The sequence below is a fragment of the Anguilla rostrata genome, chromosome 7 (genome assembly GCF_018555375.3).
Source record: "Anguilla rostrata isolate EN2019 chromosome 7, ASM1855537v3, whole genome shotgun sequence".
Lineage (NCBI taxonomy): Eukaryota > Metazoa > Chordata > Actinopteri > Anguilliformes > Anguillidae > Anguilla > Anguilla rostrata.
The window spans coordinates 29,534,146-29,552,455 of NC_057939.1; the positions used below are offsets into that span (position 1 = coordinate 29,534,146).

At 41.6% G+C, this 18,310-nt stretch overlaps 1 protein-coding gene and 1 long non-coding RNA gene across 9 annotated transcripts in view; one reads left to right on the forward strand and one right to left on the reverse strand.

Annotated features, from left to right (window-relative positions):
* The window catches only part of eea1 (early endosome antigen 1), a 278,859-nt gene that overhangs the window by 49,558 nt on the left and 210,991 nt on the right, over window positions 1-18,310 (reverse strand). For all 8 annotated transcript variants that reach the window (XM_064341907.1, XM_064341909.1, XM_064341904.1 and 5 more), the window contains 5 exons: window positions 14,259-14,378; window positions 13,794-13,997; window positions 13,277-13,477; window positions 9,728-9,841; window positions 33-188 (listed from right to left, as the gene is read on the reverse strand). In XM_064341907.1, coding sequence (XP_064197977.1) covers window positions 33-188; window positions 9,728-9,841; window positions 13,277-13,477; window positions 13,794-13,997; window positions 14,259-14,378 — 795 coding nt within the window. The remainder of the gene's footprint in view (window positions 1-32; window positions 189-9,727; window positions 9,842-13,276; window positions 13,478-13,793; window positions 13,998-14,258; window positions 14,379-18,310) is intronic.
* Window positions 325-729, forward strand: LOC135258502 (uncharacterized). Its single transcript, XR_010331009.1, has 2 exons — window positions 325-453; window positions 637-729. It is a non-coding gene; the product is annotated as an uncharacterized LOC135258502 (long non-coding RNA).

The following is an 18,310-nucleotide window of genomic DNA, read 5'->3' on the forward strand; positions in this document are numbered from 1 at the left end:
TTACACAGTTCCTACCTATGATGGCCTCTAACCTTGATCTGGCCCTCCAGTTTTTCAGCCCCCTGTTCCCAAGTCAGTAGTTTGTCCTTGTACTCCTTCAGGCTGATCTCCAGCTGGGCACAGAGGCACTGTTTCTCCTGCAGCTTCCCATTAAGCTCTCCCAGCTGGGTTTGTGTCATCACCAACTCCTTCAAGGACAGACAACATGTTAATCAACTACAGTTGGCAGAGAGTGGTCCTTCAAAAAGCTGCTTTAACCCATTAAGACCGGATGCAACATTTGCGTGTATATCCATTTAAAACACATATTTGCGTGTAAGACCGGGTGCGACGTTTGCATGCTTCTCCCTTTAGAGCCGGATGCGACGTGAGCGCGTTTTAGATGCTGTCATTGCTTTTAAGATACGTGACCGATGAAATGCGTCGTGATTCGCTGAAATACACGTTGGGAAGGTGATTATACATCAATGCAGCGAGAGCACAGAGTATTTTTTAAACGTGTGCGCCCTCTGGTGGTGAAGAATGGAATCATCCAAGTACTGACACTACAGACAGAAAATGCAGTGTGCCTGAAGTTAAGTGAACACAACAGTGAGCCCGATTCTGTTACAAGAGCGTGAACAAACTGTGATATAGTTATTGCACTACCACTGCCAGTTTGTTTGTTTTATTGAAAATATGGCTGGAAACAACAAGCACATTTGTCAACATTTTCAGTTTTATTGATTTTTTTAAAAATGTTAATGAACATTAGGGCAAAGGCAATCATTTCCAATTAAAGCCAAAGGTTTAAGCTCTCAAATGGTTTTTATTTCATGTTTCTACCTGCTGAGAAATAAAGGTTTTAGTGAACGTTGACAATTCTGTCAAGTGTTTCAGAAAACCCTCAGGTTTTAGGAGGTTGTTTACAACAATGCCTTAGGTTTTAGAATGTTTTTTTAGAGGGCGCCTTAGGTCTAAATGGGTTAAAGCACAATTGAAGATTGAAGATGAGTGACAGAGAAGCAACAATCAGTCACTCATGGCTGGGTGGGTACTTCACAAACAGGCATTTTGCCAGCTACTAACTACCTAAGAAACCTCACATACCGCCTTAGGGTTTATTATGGATAGGGTTTCACCTTAGACACCACACATCCAATACCACACCTCATGCACTGGGAGAAGGGTGGAGCTTACCTCCCAGGAATCTGGTAAAAGGGAAGTGGTGTCAAAGGGGAAGGGGAAGCTAAGGTGAGAGCACAGGGAAGAGATGCTGTCACAGGGCTGAGGAAGATATCTTCTCTATTATCGCTTTAGAATGTACACTGGAAACTTAGTAGATAGCTAAATTAAGTCAACACCTTTCTGTAAAACAAAACCGTTAAACAACAAATCGCAGCAAGGGGTGGCTGACAACTGGCCTCACTGCAGAGAGCTGACTCTGGGTTCATCTCAGGTGGAGGTAAGCTCACCATCTCTGAGTGCAACACCCTCACCATTAGCAGTGTACATACTGACATTCACGTTTGTGCATGCATCAGCTTATGTTACTGCTGAAGCCCTATATAGCAGTGTTTCTCAACCCTGGTCCTGGGGACCCACTGCCCTGCATGTTTTAGATGTCTCCCTGTTCCAACACACCTGATTCAAATGAATGGGTCGTTATCAGGCTTCTGCAGAGCTTGATGACGACCCATTCATTTGAATCAGGTGTGTTGGAGCAGGGAAACATCTAAAACATGCAGGGCAGTGGGTCCCCAGGACCAGGGTTGATAAACACTGCTATATAGCACCAAGACTTTGGCACTTTTCTGGGTTTCCTACAGAAATAACCACACTGACCACAGACTCTGAGCCCTTAAAACATTAATTTCTGTACCTTCTGACCCCATTTCAACACACAGTATTCACAAACAACTTCACACGTCCACACAATTAAGCCCCAAACTTAGGGGATTTTGTGTTGTCTCCTTCTTCTTCTTCTTCTTCTTATTTTTCCTGCTGATTGCATCATCACAATGCTGCAAGCCCACAAACAATATGTCTCCCCGTTGGACACTTACCTACATCTGCCAATCATTTACCTACACCAGCTAATAAAAATGTCACACACACAAAATAGACATATATCTTTTTCACCAAGAAAATTTCCAGTGAAGACAGCTAGTATGTTCGTGGCTCACTGTAAGCGTCGCGGCCTTCGAACCCCTGTACTTGTATTTCTTAAGCATGCGTATTTGCTCACTAATAATTTTATATTATTTTTCTTTCATTTGCAACTGTATAATTCTTCTGAATCCTTCTGCACCAAATCTAGCTGGTCTTTCACCAAACGTATAGGCTGTATTATCACATACAATCTACACATTCAGTTAACCGGCTACATTTGCTTTCAATGGGAAAGTTTTCTAGCCGGCTAAAATATAACCAGGCCATATAGAATAAAACCGGAGCGCAGTTCTGCCTACTGGCCTGCCTTCTATAAAACCACGAGCACATGACGCGATTAAACTACCTCTTCTTTTTGCAAAGCCATTCACGCCTATTTCACTTGTTTATAACACATGTTATAAACACAAGTACATGTTTATAACTTCAGGCCCTTATGCTATACTGACATTCAAATTATATCAGAATGTTCAATGGATTACCACTTGCAAAATCTAGGCCTGCCATTAAAAGTACTGATATCAAAATTACGCCAAGTTACAATAAACAATATTGGCTATCTTACCTAACACAAATTAAACATGTTGTATTCCAAAGCAATGCTGCAACCCAATGCTTCCTAAATTATTTCAAGTAACCTGGCCCTGTGTTCTCTCTTATCATCTGAACACATTACGTGTCACGTCAAAGTATCACAAAATGGCCACATGGAAGAACAGATCATTTTTATGACTGTTTTCAACACCTGATCAACAGTTACACACAACAAATTATATGTTTATGCTTGCTTGTCAAGTTCATTTTACAAAATGTACAACCTCTTCAACATTTGCGATTGTAAAATATTCTACATGTTGCACAAACATACATACATCCATACATACATACATACAATACTTCATTGTCCCTATGACGACATTTCCCTAGCAGCATACAGAAAAGGCTAAGGGGCGGGGGATACAATGAATACATATTAAAAATTGCTATACTTAGGCCTATGACATACACATTGCATCTTACAAACCTATCCACACATATGTTTGCCCCAATGATGTACTATAAGCTTGCTATTCACATTACGTTTCACCAAATAAGTACAATAGTATGATTTCTTCTACAATGTTAAACAATAACATATCTTCTTTCTAAACATAATTTTCTGAACAAACCTATTTTATTCATGCATTTCATTCAAGATCTGCTTCCCATACACCCAAAGCACTGCATGCAGGCAGTTGTTAAAGGAGTAACATGGTGGTTTTCACACTTTCTCGGTTTTATGTGCTATTTGCACAAGAGGCATTGAAGAAACATGATGAGTAAAGTATTAAATATGTCCGTTCTTTATTTTTGGAGAAATATGCGTTTTAAATGTATCGTCCTATTTTCAGGCGGTTGAGAATGTTATCAACTTAGTGCGCCACGAGTACAGTAACCACTCCCCTTTCCACGCCCCGTAAAGAAATCTGACTGGACACACCATCCTGCTACAAGTGTGCTGTGCAGTTTACGTAGCAAACAACAAGGCTGAATCCTTCTGACGTAATTTACATAGAAACTATACACTCAGATTGCATAGTTTCACTTACTGTGGCCAAGCGGAATCGGTAACGTTTCAGAAAATATATAACTTTAAAAGGTTTCATTCAATCTTCTACTGGGACTTGTGTCGTTTATTGAGGGTGTGAACGAAAATTTCGGTGCAGCTGACTATAATCAAATGTTTTTCAGATTTACGGTTCGATTGAGCAAGTACATTTTTATGGGTTAGTGCTGTCCGATTGTTCTAGCTATTTCACATTAACCTTGTACGGCGATCAGTAAAGGTTTGCTCATTTCCTTGTCCTGGAAGTTCTGTGTCCTCCCCAGTCCTAACCCTACTTCCTCCTCCTTTGAATTTCATGCAATTACTGTAACTCATCCCTCAAAATTTCACATTATTGTTCTATACCGTCCTTCAGGTCCACTCGGCTCTTTCCTGGACGAGCTGGACACTCGCCTGAGCTCCCTCCCTGAGGATGGCACTCCTGCTATTCTACTGGGAGACTTCAACCTCCCACCAGAGACCTCCCAACTGTCCAGGGTTGCCTCACTCCTCCAGTCTTTCGCCCTATCCCTGTCCTCTTCCCCCCCCACACACAAGGCTGGTAACCAACTAGACCTTGTATTCACCAGAAGCTGCTCCATTCCCCAACTTACAGTGACTCCCCTCCATGTCTCGGACCACTTCTTTCTTTCTTTCTCCCTCTCCTATTTACTCCCCCTCAATTCATCCAATAGCTCACCCACAGTAACTTTCAGGAGAAATCTCTCTACTCTGTCACAATCCTCCCTCATCTCCACTGCTCTGTCTACACTTCCCCCTCCTGTGTCTTTCTCTAACCTTCCAGTTGATCTTGCCACCTCCACCTTCAACTCCTGCCTCTCCCAGTCCCTCGACTTACTCTGTCCTCTTGTCTCCAAACCAGCACGCTCGTCACCCCCCTGCCCATGGCTGACTGAGTCACTACGCTCCAGCAGAACATCACTGCGGGCTGCAGAGAGGAAGTGGAGGAAATCCCGATCCTCTGATGACCTGACCGCGTATCATACCCTGCTGGCGACTTTCACATCTGCCCTCACGTCAGCGAAAGCCTCATTTTTCCAATCTAAAGCCGCGTTTCCACCAAAATTACCCGGAACTTTCAGTCCCAGGAACTACTTTACCAGGAACTAAAAGGTTCCTGCAGCCAATGGTTGTCTGCGTTTCCACCGGGGTCTAAACTACCGCGAAGATTAGGCAAATTAGCCCACTGACGTTGTCGTCGGTCCATCTGTCATATGATTTCTTCTGTAACCCCATACTACCACCGAAGTAGCCTACATTATTTACTAATAACAGGGACAGCCCGGAGGGGTTTATTCCACTTATATACAACGGGTTACCAACAATGACTATATATGGTTACTTTTGTATTTATTGATTTTCATATATCCTCTCAAACACATTCATTAACAGCAGAAAACATGCACACGTTGTAAACAATTTGCTGTTTTATTACTTTCTCGTCGTCAATTCCATATAAGCTAATCGCAAAATGACAAGAATAGAACGAAAACTCGGACTTGCGTGAAAATGTAAATTAGTAGTGGTACAGCCACCGTTTGCTTTCCTTCGAAGTTACTGCTAGCCGAGCAGCGAAGTGTGCCCTCCAGATGCGAACCATGCACCATAAATGAGTCCATAATCTTCCTGGTCTTTTCGTGGAATTGAAAAATGGCAGTAAAATTGAGTAAAATTACGGCAGTCTGAAAAAGCTAAAGGGAAGATTACTAGAATTAACCTGTTATTTTACCCGGATAAAAAGTGCGGAAGGTGATTTCCAGTTTGCTTGTACTGTATCACCAATGTTAATTATGCAGAACTACCGCATACCTCACATAACTGTATCAAACGTTTTGAGTCAATTACAACGGGCTAACAAAGAAAATCCGGAAGAAAATATTCAGCAACCGAATTAATCCGTTTGAATGTTTTGGTAGCCTACGTAATATGCTGTGCCAGCACGAATGCTTAGCATTTTATAAAACGAATACTAAAGCAAGAAAAGAACAGAAGAGCACACGTTATAATTCCAAGACGTTGACAGGCTATAACCAAAAGTAGGCTACTGCGCCGCATAACATACAAGTTTGATTTGAAGTTATTATGAAAATAAATTGGTTTGCCGCTGCATATTTTCAAACATGGCGGGTAATGGCGGAAAATAAATACAACACAAATGCTACGAGTACTCGACCAATCAGAAATGTTCAGCGCTGCAAGCTCCACCCAAAAGGTTCCTGTACTTTCGGAAAGTACTACCCCCCGAGCAGGAACGTTTTGGGGGGTAAAACAAAGCCCCCAGAACTAAATTTAGACCCTAGTTCCTGCGGTGGAAACGCACTGAGTTCCTCAAAAGGTTCCTAGTTCCGGGGTATAGTTCCTGCGGTGGAAACGCGGCTTAAGATCAGTGCATGTGTCTCTAATCCACGCAAACTATTCTCCACCTTCTCTTCCCTCCTCATTCCTCCTCCACCCCCACCTCCCTCTTCCCTCTCCGCAGATGACTTTCTGGCCGCCTTTGAAGGAAAGGTGGCTACAATCCGGAACTCCTTCGCCCATCCAGTGAGCCCCCCAACCCCCCGGGACAAACCCACAGCCACACTGACCTCCTTTGAGATGCTGGAGGACTTCGATGTATTACAACTCATCACCTCTCATCGTGCAACCACCTGTCCACTTGACCCCATCCCATCTAAAGTTCTCCAATCCATTTCCAGCGAGTTCCTTCCCTATCTGTCCTCCATTGTTAATTCCTCTCTCTCCTCTGGTCATGTTCCCTCTGATTTTAAGATGGCTCGTGTTACCCCACTTCTCAAAAAACCCACCTCAGACCCCTCCGATGTAACGAATTATCGACCCGTATCGCTTCTACCCTTTCTGTCCAAAACCATTGAACAAGCAGTTCTTAAACAACTAACCTCTTTTCTCCATAAGAACAACCTGCTAGACCCTCACCAGTCTGGCTTCCGATCCGGGCACTCAACAGAGACTGCGCTCCTAGCTGTGACGGAGACACTTGCCACTGCAAGAGCCTCACGCCTCTCCTCTGTCCTGATCCTTCTTGACCTGTCTGCAGCTTTCGACACGGTCAACCATAAAATACTCCTCTCCACCTTGGCTGGGATGGGAATCGCCGGGACTGCCCTGTCTTGGTTCGCTTCCTATCTTGCAGATAGGACCTACCAGGTCACCTGGAAGGGGTCTGCCTCTGCTTCTCATCCACTTGTTACGGGAGTGCCGCAGGGATCTGTACTGGGTCCTCTGCTGTTCTCCTTATACACCAGATCTCTTGGTTCAGTTATTAATTCACATTGCTTCTCCTATCATTGTTATGCAGATGACACACAACTCCTCTTTTCTTTCCCCCCCTCAGCCACACAGGTCAATGATAAGATCTCTTCCTGCCTGGCTGACATCTCCACCTGGATGGCCAGCCACCATTTGAAGCTCAACCTCAACAAAACTGAGCTGCTCTTCTTCCCGTGCAAGACCTCCTTACTTCGTGAGCTCTCAATCACGGTTGATGGCACCACAGTGACTGCCTCTCACTCTGCCAAGAGCTTGGGGGTGGTCCTGGATGACCAACTGGACCTCAAGGAGCACATCAAGGCAACATCACGGTCCTGCAGATTCCTTCTGTACAACATCAGAAGGATTCGACCATACCTGACGACGCACTCCACCCAGCTGCTCGTCCAGGCTATGGTGACCTCTCGCCTTGATTACTGCAACTCTCTCCTGCAAGCCTGCCAGCTTGTGCCATACAGCCACTACAGATGATTCAGAATGCCGCTGCCCAACTCATCTACAACCTTCCCAAATTCTCCCACGTCACTCCTCGGCTGTGATCACTCCACTGGCTATCGGTCACCACCAGGATCCGGTTCAAAGCCCCGACCCTTGCCTACACTGCTGCCAACAGGACAGCCCCCATCTACTTGCAGGACATGACTCGATTCTATGTGCCTGCTCGACCACTCCGCTCTGCGGTAGCAGGGCGCCTTGTAACCCCTCCCACCCGCCCAAAGGGATCACAGAGCTTCTCCACTCTAGCTCCCCAGTGGTGGAATGAACTTCCCATCTCTCTCCGAACCTCCCCCTCACTACCCATCTTCCGCCATGGCCTGAAGACTCATCTCTTCAGACTATACCTAGACTAACCACCACCACGCTGTATTTCACTCTTTTATAAAAAAAAAATTTAAAAAAAACCCCTTTCATGACACTTGTTACATGTTGCCCCATCCCAGCACTTTTTTGGTAATTTGTATTTGTCTTAATACTGTAGCTTATTCTGCCTAGTTGGCTTTGTAGAGGTTAGGTCAGAATAGTGTTCACTGTGTGAACTGTGTTCTTGGCTAGAAATAGCTGTACAAAATAAGTATTGTACCTTACTGAACCTGTGTTTAGCAGTTGTCTATGACCATGAAATGCATTTTTGTACGTCGCTTTGGATAAAAGCGTCTGCCAAGTAAATGTAATGTAATGTAATGTAAAGGCTAACAGCACAGCACCACTTAATTATTGTCACTTCTATCACCATTGTAATAAACTAAAAAAAAGGCGTCAAACTACCTTTTCTGTGAGAAATGTATTGTCGAGCTCACGCGCATACACTGCTGGCGACATCCCTACAGTCAGTCAGATTCTAAATGGATAACTCGTGACCCATAGTTTGTGCCGCTGGTTTACAGGCAAGATAATGCAAATATTTGACTAACGTTAGGTTCACTTATTAGAGTGCCTTTCAAGGACTATTAGACAATCTCTGGTTGGTCATATTCATTTATAGCTAGCTAGCTAACGTTAGCTAGCTATGTAGTTTGCTTTCATAAAGTAATGTTATCAAAAACGTTAGCTAGCTAGTTTGCTTTCATAAGGACGTTATAGTTGTGGTTTTATCTTAACTTGGCTGGCTAGCTAGCTAGCAAAAATTCTTATTGGATATAAGTCAACGTCCTTAGCTGTGGATACTTTATATACTAAGTTAGCTAGCTTGTGAAAATTCAGTGTCCCAAGATAAGCGCGTATCATAGAGGTAGCTATGGTAACGGGGCACGGTCTGTCAATCATAGCTAACTGACAGTTCTCATTCCCACGCCCAGACAGTTCGGGTGAACTTTTATAGTGGGGAATTTAGGCTTAGAAAATACGTTTTAAAATACATTTAAATGATTGAATAATAAAAAAATTATGCACATTTGTTTTGTTGTTGCCTAAAGACAACTGGCAAGTGTCACATTCAACCACCATGTTACTCCTTTAAACATATTGTGCATTCATTACAAAATATATACATTGGTGTAAAACAGCTGTTTATTCAGCAACATTATTCCCACTATAAATGATTGCCATTTCACACTTCAATATGACATATGCTTTGAATGACCACATTCTCTTCACAGGGTAAGATGAAAAAACACAGGGCCAAGTTACTTGAAAGAATTTAGGAAGCATTGGGTAGCAGCATTGCTTTGGAATACAGCATGTTTAATTTGTGTTAGGTAAGATAGCCAATATTGTTTATTGTAACTATTGTAATTTTGATATCAGTACTTTTATTGGCAGGCCTAGATTTTGCAATACGTTAATTACTTATAGTGCCTTGTATGTGTGAGTAACTTGCCATTTTTGTATGTTGAAAACATGTTTTTTTTTTTCAGTTACAGATATACCAGCACTTCCCTAGACAAACATCACTTAGGTAGGTAGTTTCACATTAACCTTCTAACCAGGAGGTTATTCATTCCTGTCTCGGGTCTCAGTTGTACCAGACAGTCCCTTATAAACTACCTGAGTGACAAACTCTATAAAAATGACTATTCACAATGCAATAATATTGTAAAATGTAGAAAACAGATTAGTTATTTTTGATAAAGCATTAAATAGAAACATTTGTCCTTACTGGGTCGGGTAGTCATTCACAGTACCAGAAGTTGCTGCACCAGCTGTCAGGTGCTGCCACTGTTAGACTCTGTGACACAGACATACCTGCTGTTTGTCCTGCAGTGCAAGCTGGGCTGTCTCCAAGTGGTTTTGCAGGTCCACCCTTTGGTTGGTCTTGGCTGCCTCAGTGGACAAAAGTAATTCAGTCTTGACTTTGAGCTGTAAAACACCAGATGGGGTTCAGCCCAGGCCTTTTGGTTTTAAATGGACTTAAAAACACTTTGATAAGACATTAGGTGTAGTACAGTCTTTATTATTGGGAAAGAGTTAGTGTAAATTAGTATTTGGTAGGAGTATAATAATAATGAGTATAATATTGTCTTGACAAGAAATTGTTTGCGCAGAAGGGATTAACTAGATTTAGAGTTTCAGGATAAACTGTTTGCATGTGATTGCACTGTCTAATGCGATGTGTATTTATGTATTATCTTGTGTGGTACCGTATGATAAGGTTCAAAACAAGTCTTCCCTACAGAAAAACAAACAAGTAATAGATTATGATGACTGCATTGCATGGTCAAGGTAACCTGCATGTAAGTTTTTGATTGCCCTTAGAGTCTGTTATCAGAGTTGTGTCGATGATAGTCAAGGAAGCCATTAAGAGGCTGAGAAAAAAAAAAACAAACAGTGAGAGACATAGGCCAAACCTTAGAATTGCCTAAATCAACTGTTTGGAACATAATTACGAAGAAAGAGTACTAGTGAGTTCAGTAATCGCAAAGGGCCTGGTAGGCCAAGGAAGATATCTACAGTTAATGACTGAAGAATTTTCACCATAATGAAGAAAAACCCTCAGACACATGTCTGACAGATCAGAAACACTCTGGAGACTGGCATGTGTTACTGACAACTGTCCGCAAAAGACTTCACGAACTTCACGAGGGTACATGGCAAGATTCAAACTACTAGTTAGCCGCAAAACAGGATCGCCAGGTTACAGTTTTCTGAGAGTACCTAAAAGAGCCTGCAGAGTTCTGGAAAAAATGTTTTTGGACAGATCAGACCAAGATTGACTTGATGGCAAGAGCAAAGTGTGGAGGCCAAAAGGAACTGCCCAAGATCCAAAGCACCCCCACTCATCTGTGAAACATGGGGATGCTTTGGATCTTGGTTTGGGCATGCTACCACAGGACTGGCTCACTTTTTTTCAATGACAATGTAACTACTACTGATAGTAGCAGCAGAATTAATTGTGATGCATACAGTGGCATTAATCTGCTCAAGTTCAAGCAAATGCCTCAAAATCCATTGTATGGCACTCCATCCAACAGCAAGACAATGCTGTAAACATGCTGCTTTGTAAACAAAGCCCCAATATACTACTAAAGCAAAAATTAGTTTTTCAAAGTCAAAAATAGGAAAATTCTCAAATGGCCAAGTCAATGATCCGATCTGAATCCAACTGAATGTGTTTCGTATACCGAAGAAAGAAGACAACTAGCCTCTGAAACAAGCAGGAGCTGAAGATGGCTGCAGTACAGGCCCGCATCACCAGAGAAGATACTCAGCACCTGGTGATGTTTATGGGTCACAGACTTCAAGCAGTAATTGCATACAAAGGATGTGTGACAAAACATGAGTACTTTAATTTACAGAAGCTTAATATGTCCCAAGAATTAAGGTACCCTGATATAAAGGGACTATGTATAAAAAGTGGTGTAATGTCTACATGGTGAAACCAAAGGGTGTAAAAATTCCCTTTATTAAGAGCTGAGAATCTGCACCTTAACCACACATGAATCTAAAGTTTTGAGTAAAGACCCAAATTAGCGATAGCTAACTAGTCTAGGTGTCTGGCACTAATGTTAACGATATATCAACTTCAGCTATCATCTTTCTTTTTGTTACTTAACTAGTTTTATTTCATCAAACTAAACAAACATGATGATTTAACAAAGGTAACGTTAACTTACCTGGCTGTTCAAGTGACCATCAGATGTGGTGGTGCCAGGGCTCAAAATTAACTTTTTTACTTGGTAGCTTCAAAAAGTTAGGAGCACCAGCAAAAATTTAGGAGCACCCACCAAAATGTAAGGAGCACCAACAATATATGTAATAGATTTTTTTATTGATAAAAACTACAATATAACAGTACGGTTTACATGTAACATAAAACGGTGAAAGTAGCCTTAAAACTGCATGGTAGGCCACCACTGGGGCTTTACGCAATATCCTGGTATCTGCTCTTACGCCGATGACGTTGGCACATGACTTGTCATACAAGTCACACAAGCATAAACACTGCTCACTGAATAATGAAATAAACGAGACAAAGTTTTAAAAAATGATACCATGTCATTCTACAGTCAATATCTGGGACTAAATATTGAATAAATACACAGCCTTACAATCGGTTTTACACGTAGTGATGTCCCTTTTGAGACTGAGTGGTCATACATTGTCTTGACAATCCGTTTGTGAAATATATGCGCATCTGTGATGCCTGGGTACCTTCAAAAATAGCTGTGCGTAATACCACACCTGTTGTTTACGGCGTTGTCGCCCTTTTTAGTACAGTCTGGCTTGATTGACAATTCATTTATTCAGTAGGTGAGAGTATAAGCTTTCTAACGATATATAACATGTCTAATTTTACTTTTGGAATAGCGTTTTTAGGTCAACGTAATCGAAAATTTTCTTATCATCGCATTCACTTATGCATTCACTCTGTGGTAGCAGTAAAAGATGCTGCACTTAACGAAACGTTGTCAACAATTTTTCATAATTTCTTGGAAAATACTATTATTATTGAGGACTTCTGGGCATAGATAAGCCATATGTTTGCTGATAGACCTAGCTGACATTGTTTCAAAATACTTCGGTTATATACGTTATTTTTGAAATTGAGTGTCTTTAAATAGGTTAGTGGTATTATATAATGTGGATATTTCACACTGTAATGTAAGCGTTAGTTAGGAGTATAATAGTTGTTGTGAAGCATGCAACAGTGATGACGTGAGAGTTGGAACATTGCCAAAACGTGGTGGACGGTTGAAAATTGTTTTCATGTCGTCCCATCCCCATACAAGAAAACATAAGAGAGCACAGAGTATAGAAATACAGACAAGAGTTAATTATTACACATTTAGGTACTGTACCGCATTGTGTGTCAGAGTTTATAACTCTGAAATGTAAATAACATTTGATTTCCATTGCAGAATGAATGCTACAAGTGTGTTCAGCTGTTATATCTACAAAAGGTGGCTACTATGATCTTTGATGAGTCAAGAAATTTGGATAAATTGTGTTAAACAGAACGATTCCATGATTTCTTTTTTTTAAAAATCTCAAATTGTTTATTTGTTCTATGCTTTAATTTCAGAGTGCATTGAGACAACTGTGTAAATTTCAATAAAAACTGGAAAAATTGAGGTGTTCTAAAACTTTTGACCGGTAGTGTATAAATAAGGAATAGACCCGATTTTGAATAATACATGTGAAATTATGGGATGTGTTTTACATCTTGATGTTGGTGGGGTATTTGACACATGCGAAGTAATAAGACAATAAATATGAAGCATTATTTCCTGTGGGTGAGGCTGCATGGATCTTTCTGGTGGGTCTACAGGTGTAACAGTGTCTGAAGGAACGTACCTGAGTGTCCAGATGGGCGACCCTCTCTTTACTCTCGGTCAGCTGGATGCTGAGGTCAGTGATGGAGGTCTCCAAGGCATGGCAGCGGTCCTGTGCTGAGCGCAGGTGGGTTTTCTGCTCCTGAACCTGCTCATGGAGGTTCTCTTGTGCCTGCTTGTGGCTCTCCGATTGATTCCTCATGTTATCCGTCAACTGCACAACCTAAAAATAATCTCACAGAAGCCAGATCTGATAGCTTCTCAGGTATGAAAACATGCCAAAAAAGTCAAAATTTCTGCAGAAATTCTGATTTTAGTGCACATTTCCTCATAAATTAAGGTTAAAAAAAATGCAATGATGACTCGTGGGCATTTGTGGTGTTCAGTGACAAACTCTTTCATTTCACTCAAATACATTTGCATATTTTATACTTATACTTCTCTGCTATTGCATCCAAGAGTGCAAATGGCATATTCGGTACTGGGGAAAGAGTGTGTGTGTGTGTCTGCGTGTCTGTACAGTATGTGTGTAAGAGTACCTGCTCCTGAAGGGCATGGTTCTTTTCTTGTAGCTGGTTGAGAAGAGCGGTCTCTCCTTCTCCTGCCTGTATCTTGGCACACAGGTCCTCCCTTTCAGCCTCCAGCTGGCTGATACTGTCTCTGCTTTTCTGCAGCAGAGCCTCCAGGTTCTGGATCTTCTGGTCCTTATCTCCAATCTGTCGCAACACCTGCTCCAGGTCATTCTGGAACAGTGGCAGGTATTCACCCAAATTAACATACATACGTGCTCAAGGGCATTCCACCACGCAGCAGAAGAGCTACCCTCACACGTGCACAAGCGAACACACATGCACACACTTGCTCAATTCTAGACACAATAGGAATGTGAAAAATCTGAGTAATTATCCCCTTTCTTAACAGTACAATTAATCAATTTGGATTCTGATAATCAGCCAGAATAGGACTATATGGTCATATTGACAATAACCACTACAATCTGGTACCTGAGCTTCCCTCAGCTTGGCGCTGGTGCTCTGGTGCAGAGCCTGGACCTCCTGGTAGCTCTGCCGGGCCTTGTCCAACTGGTGCTGCAGGTCCAAGGACTTGCTCACATTCTCCTTCAGCTGGGCGAGTAAAACGCAAAGAAGATTAACTCCACAGCCTGACCGCTTGCAACTAGGGGATGGCGATTTTCAACTTTTTCACAGATCGAATGACCGAATAATGTGCTAGATTTCAAATCGATTCCTAGCATGGGGAAGAATCTATTTTTAGAACGCATCTTGGCCATGTTTGTTCACCGGCAGCAACTGCCATTTTTAAATACCACAACAGCAAGACAGAGCAACGTTAACTAGCGAGTTCTACAGTCAATATCTGGGACTAAATATTGAATAAATATACAAACTTGGTTTTACGCGTAGAGATGGCCCTTTTGAGACTGAGTGGTCATATATTGTCTTGGACAATCTGTTTGTGAAATATACGCGCCTTTGTCCTGCCTGGGTACCTTCCAAAATAGCTGTACGTAATACCATACGTGTTGTTCACGGTGTTGTCGCCTTTAGAGTACAGTCTGGCTTAATTGAAAATTAATATGTTCAGCAGGAAAGAGTATAAGCTTTCTAACGATGTATAACGTATCTAATTTTGCTTTTGGAATAGTGTTTTATAGGTCAGTGTAACCAAACATTTTCTTATCATCGCATTCACTTACGCGTTCACTCTGTGATAGCAGTAAAAGATGCTGCACCTAACGAAACGTTGTCAACGATTTTTCGTAATTTCTTGGAAAATACTATTATTATTGAGGACTTCTGCGCATAACTAAGCCATATGTTTGCTGATAGACCTATCTGACATCGTTTTCTGGAGCAAAACAGAAGTGGATCCTTACTTCACTCTAGTGTTTCTTTTGCGCCTCTACATCATGAAACCTATGCACTTGTTGTACGTCGCTCTGGATAAGAGCGTCTGCTAAATGCCTATAATGTAATGTAATGTAATGGATAGAACTGTCATTGATTCACTGTCTCTGTCTCTATCTACTGAACACAGATAAAATGTCACCATTGCTATGTAAGTATTACTGCTCAAATATTTCGGTTATATACGTTATTTTTGACATTGAGTGTCTTTAAATAAGTTAGTGGTATTATATAATGTGGATATTTCACACTACAATGTTAGCGTTAGTTAGTAGTGTAATAGTTTTTGTGATGCATGCAACAGTGATGACGAGAGTGTTGGAACATTGCCAAAACGTGGTGGACGGTGCAAATTGCTTTCATATCATCCCATTCCCATACATGAAAACAGACGAGAGTAAAGAGTATAGAAATACATACAAGAGTTAATTATTACACATTTTGGACACTTTACTCCTCCCATGACTCCTCCTACCTTCACGGGTTTGTTGTGTAATGGAGAAGCGCAACAGGCAACACGGCACGGGTAGGATACGAATGCTTGCCATCCTGTACCGTGCCGTGGAGAAGTGCCATAAGTTTGAATGCAATCTTTAGGTAGGCCAGTCCTTGTCATAAATTAGTCTGACCCCGCTTCCCCTCTCTCCTAAACCTTAACTCAGCATCACCCAATCAGAGCAAACATTCTCAAGCCATGCTGGGTAAGGTATTTAAGATGGCCACAGGAAAAAGTTGTTTGTGTTGCGTTTGGTTTTCGAGCCTTGAAGAAGAAGAGTTTTCCTCTATTTATTTTGGTGGTGGTACCTTGCTTTTGTGCTCGCAGCTGGTTTCCTTTCATTCTGTGGCACTTATACTGGAAGTGGGTGATACTTTGGCATGGTCTGGCTTATCCGTCTCTCTCTCTCTCTTTACTGGTATTTCTAGTTCAATTGTTTAATGTTTTGTTGTATGTCTTCTGTTTTGTAATTTAGAAGTAGTGAGCCTGCATTCAATAAAGAATGTATGATTTAAATGTATTAATATAATTGACTGCTTCCAGTTAAATTCAATTATTTAGTCTTGGAACCTGATATATGGCTTGTTTTGACTTGTTGGTTGATACCACCAGTTTTCTGTAGACTCGCCTAGAGAAGAATTTGGCGATTTAATAGATAATTCTCATTTTCAATAATAATAATAAAATTAATTCACATAAAATATATTTTACATGTAGGTTAAGTGAGGGGTTCTAGCACTATCACTTGTGTTCAGTATTCAGAGTGCTGAACATCTTAACAAGGGAATTGACTGTTGGAACCACTGGATTCAGAAAAGAAACATATTCTTAAAGGGGAATTGCACTTATAGCACTTCTGGGCTCATTTTCACACCTACCTAGAGTTTTGTGTGCATCCCAGATGGTTTTTATGTTGCTTGCTTCAATATTTAGATATTTGTAGATTTTTGATTCCCATGTGAGCAAACCCCCCCCCCCCCCCCATCCAATAGAAGCCCATTCAACATCAAACTCCACGTGTGTTTACTCATTGTAAACACACGTCCCTGCTTCTCATGACTGATATGGTCCTTCTAATGAATTCGTCGCCCTTCATTTTTCGATTAGTTATTTCATTTTAAATTTCTAACGTTAGAAACAAAGACCTATTTTTTTTAGCAGAAGTCCACATAGTAGTACGGTTTCCGGTTTTTTCTTCAATTTCGTTTCGCGGCAAAATTGAGAAGAAGTGAAGCAAAACATTCCGTTAAGGCTCATGCAGATATTGACAGACTATGTCATAAAAGTTCTAGGCATTATTTCAATTGTCACTCTTGCTAACTTCAATCATGTGTCAGAGATGTAACGTTACAGTCTAGTAGTTTAGCTGATGTGCCAAGCCCTATACCTCTGTGTTCAAAACAGGATTTTACGGTAACGTTACACTCAGCGAGACACATGCATAGACTACCACACATGAACACCAGTCGTCAAAACTAGGATTTCCATTAGCTAACAATAATGTTATGCTATCCACTGACATTCCTACGGTATACAGCCAACACACTTACATTTCCGAGAGAGTCCCGTTTGGACCATCCGGTGTGGAATGTCATTTCCAATTGATCCTTGGCATTCGGAACAAAGTCTCCAAGACTCCGGGGTTGCTGACAGCCGAGAAATCAAGTGCCCTGTCGCTAGAGTTGCCACCCGTCCCGTATAATACGGGATCGTCCCAGAGTAAATGCTACGTCCCGTATTGATTCAATACGGGACGCAGTTTGTCCCGTATTTTCATGCATGTTGTTTCATATATAACACTAGGTCTTCAACGTGCTGAGAATAACATTCAAACCAGTTTTCAAAGCGGAGTTCAGAAGTGTAATTTTACTGGTGGTGACTGTGAGCTCCAGACAGATAGGCTCAGCCTCTGCGCGCTGCTGCATGAGAGTGCACGTTACGTCAGTGTCATCATTGCTGCCTCACTGATTACCTTGGGAAGTGAAGTGCCTCGCTGTTTTTTTTCTGCAAGTGCGCACTGGGTGAAAAAAAAATTTGTACCCCAAATCAGCCTGCAAATTAGCCAGCTCTTCTTCTGTGTATTCCGGCTTGAATCGATAGGGAACAACAATCCCATGATCAAAAACAAAATCTCCTTCGTCCTCAGACATTTTCGGTTTCACTAGCTAGTAGTAATAGCCTACAACACGACCAACCTAGTGTTATTGTCTGCAGGTACGCCCACATCAGAAGTCGCGCAATGATATACATCCTCGAGTTCGACACTAAACTGCCAGGATCTACTTCCTGCATTTGTGAAGGAAAGCAACAAAACAGTGTAAAATATTAACATAATGAAATAACTAATCGAAAAATGAAGGGCGACGAATTCATTAGAAGGATATTAACAGTTACGAGAAGCAGGGATGTGTGTTTACAATGAGTCTAACGTGGAGCCTGATGTTGAATGGGCTTCAATTGGATGGGGGGGGGGGGGGGGGGGGGGTTTGCTCACACAAGAATCAAAAATCTACAAATATCTAAATATTGAAGCAAGCAACCTAAAAACCGTCTGGGATGCAGACAAAACTCTGGGTAGGTGTGAAAATTAGCCCAGAAGTGTTATAAAGTGCAATTCCCCTTTAACTAATCC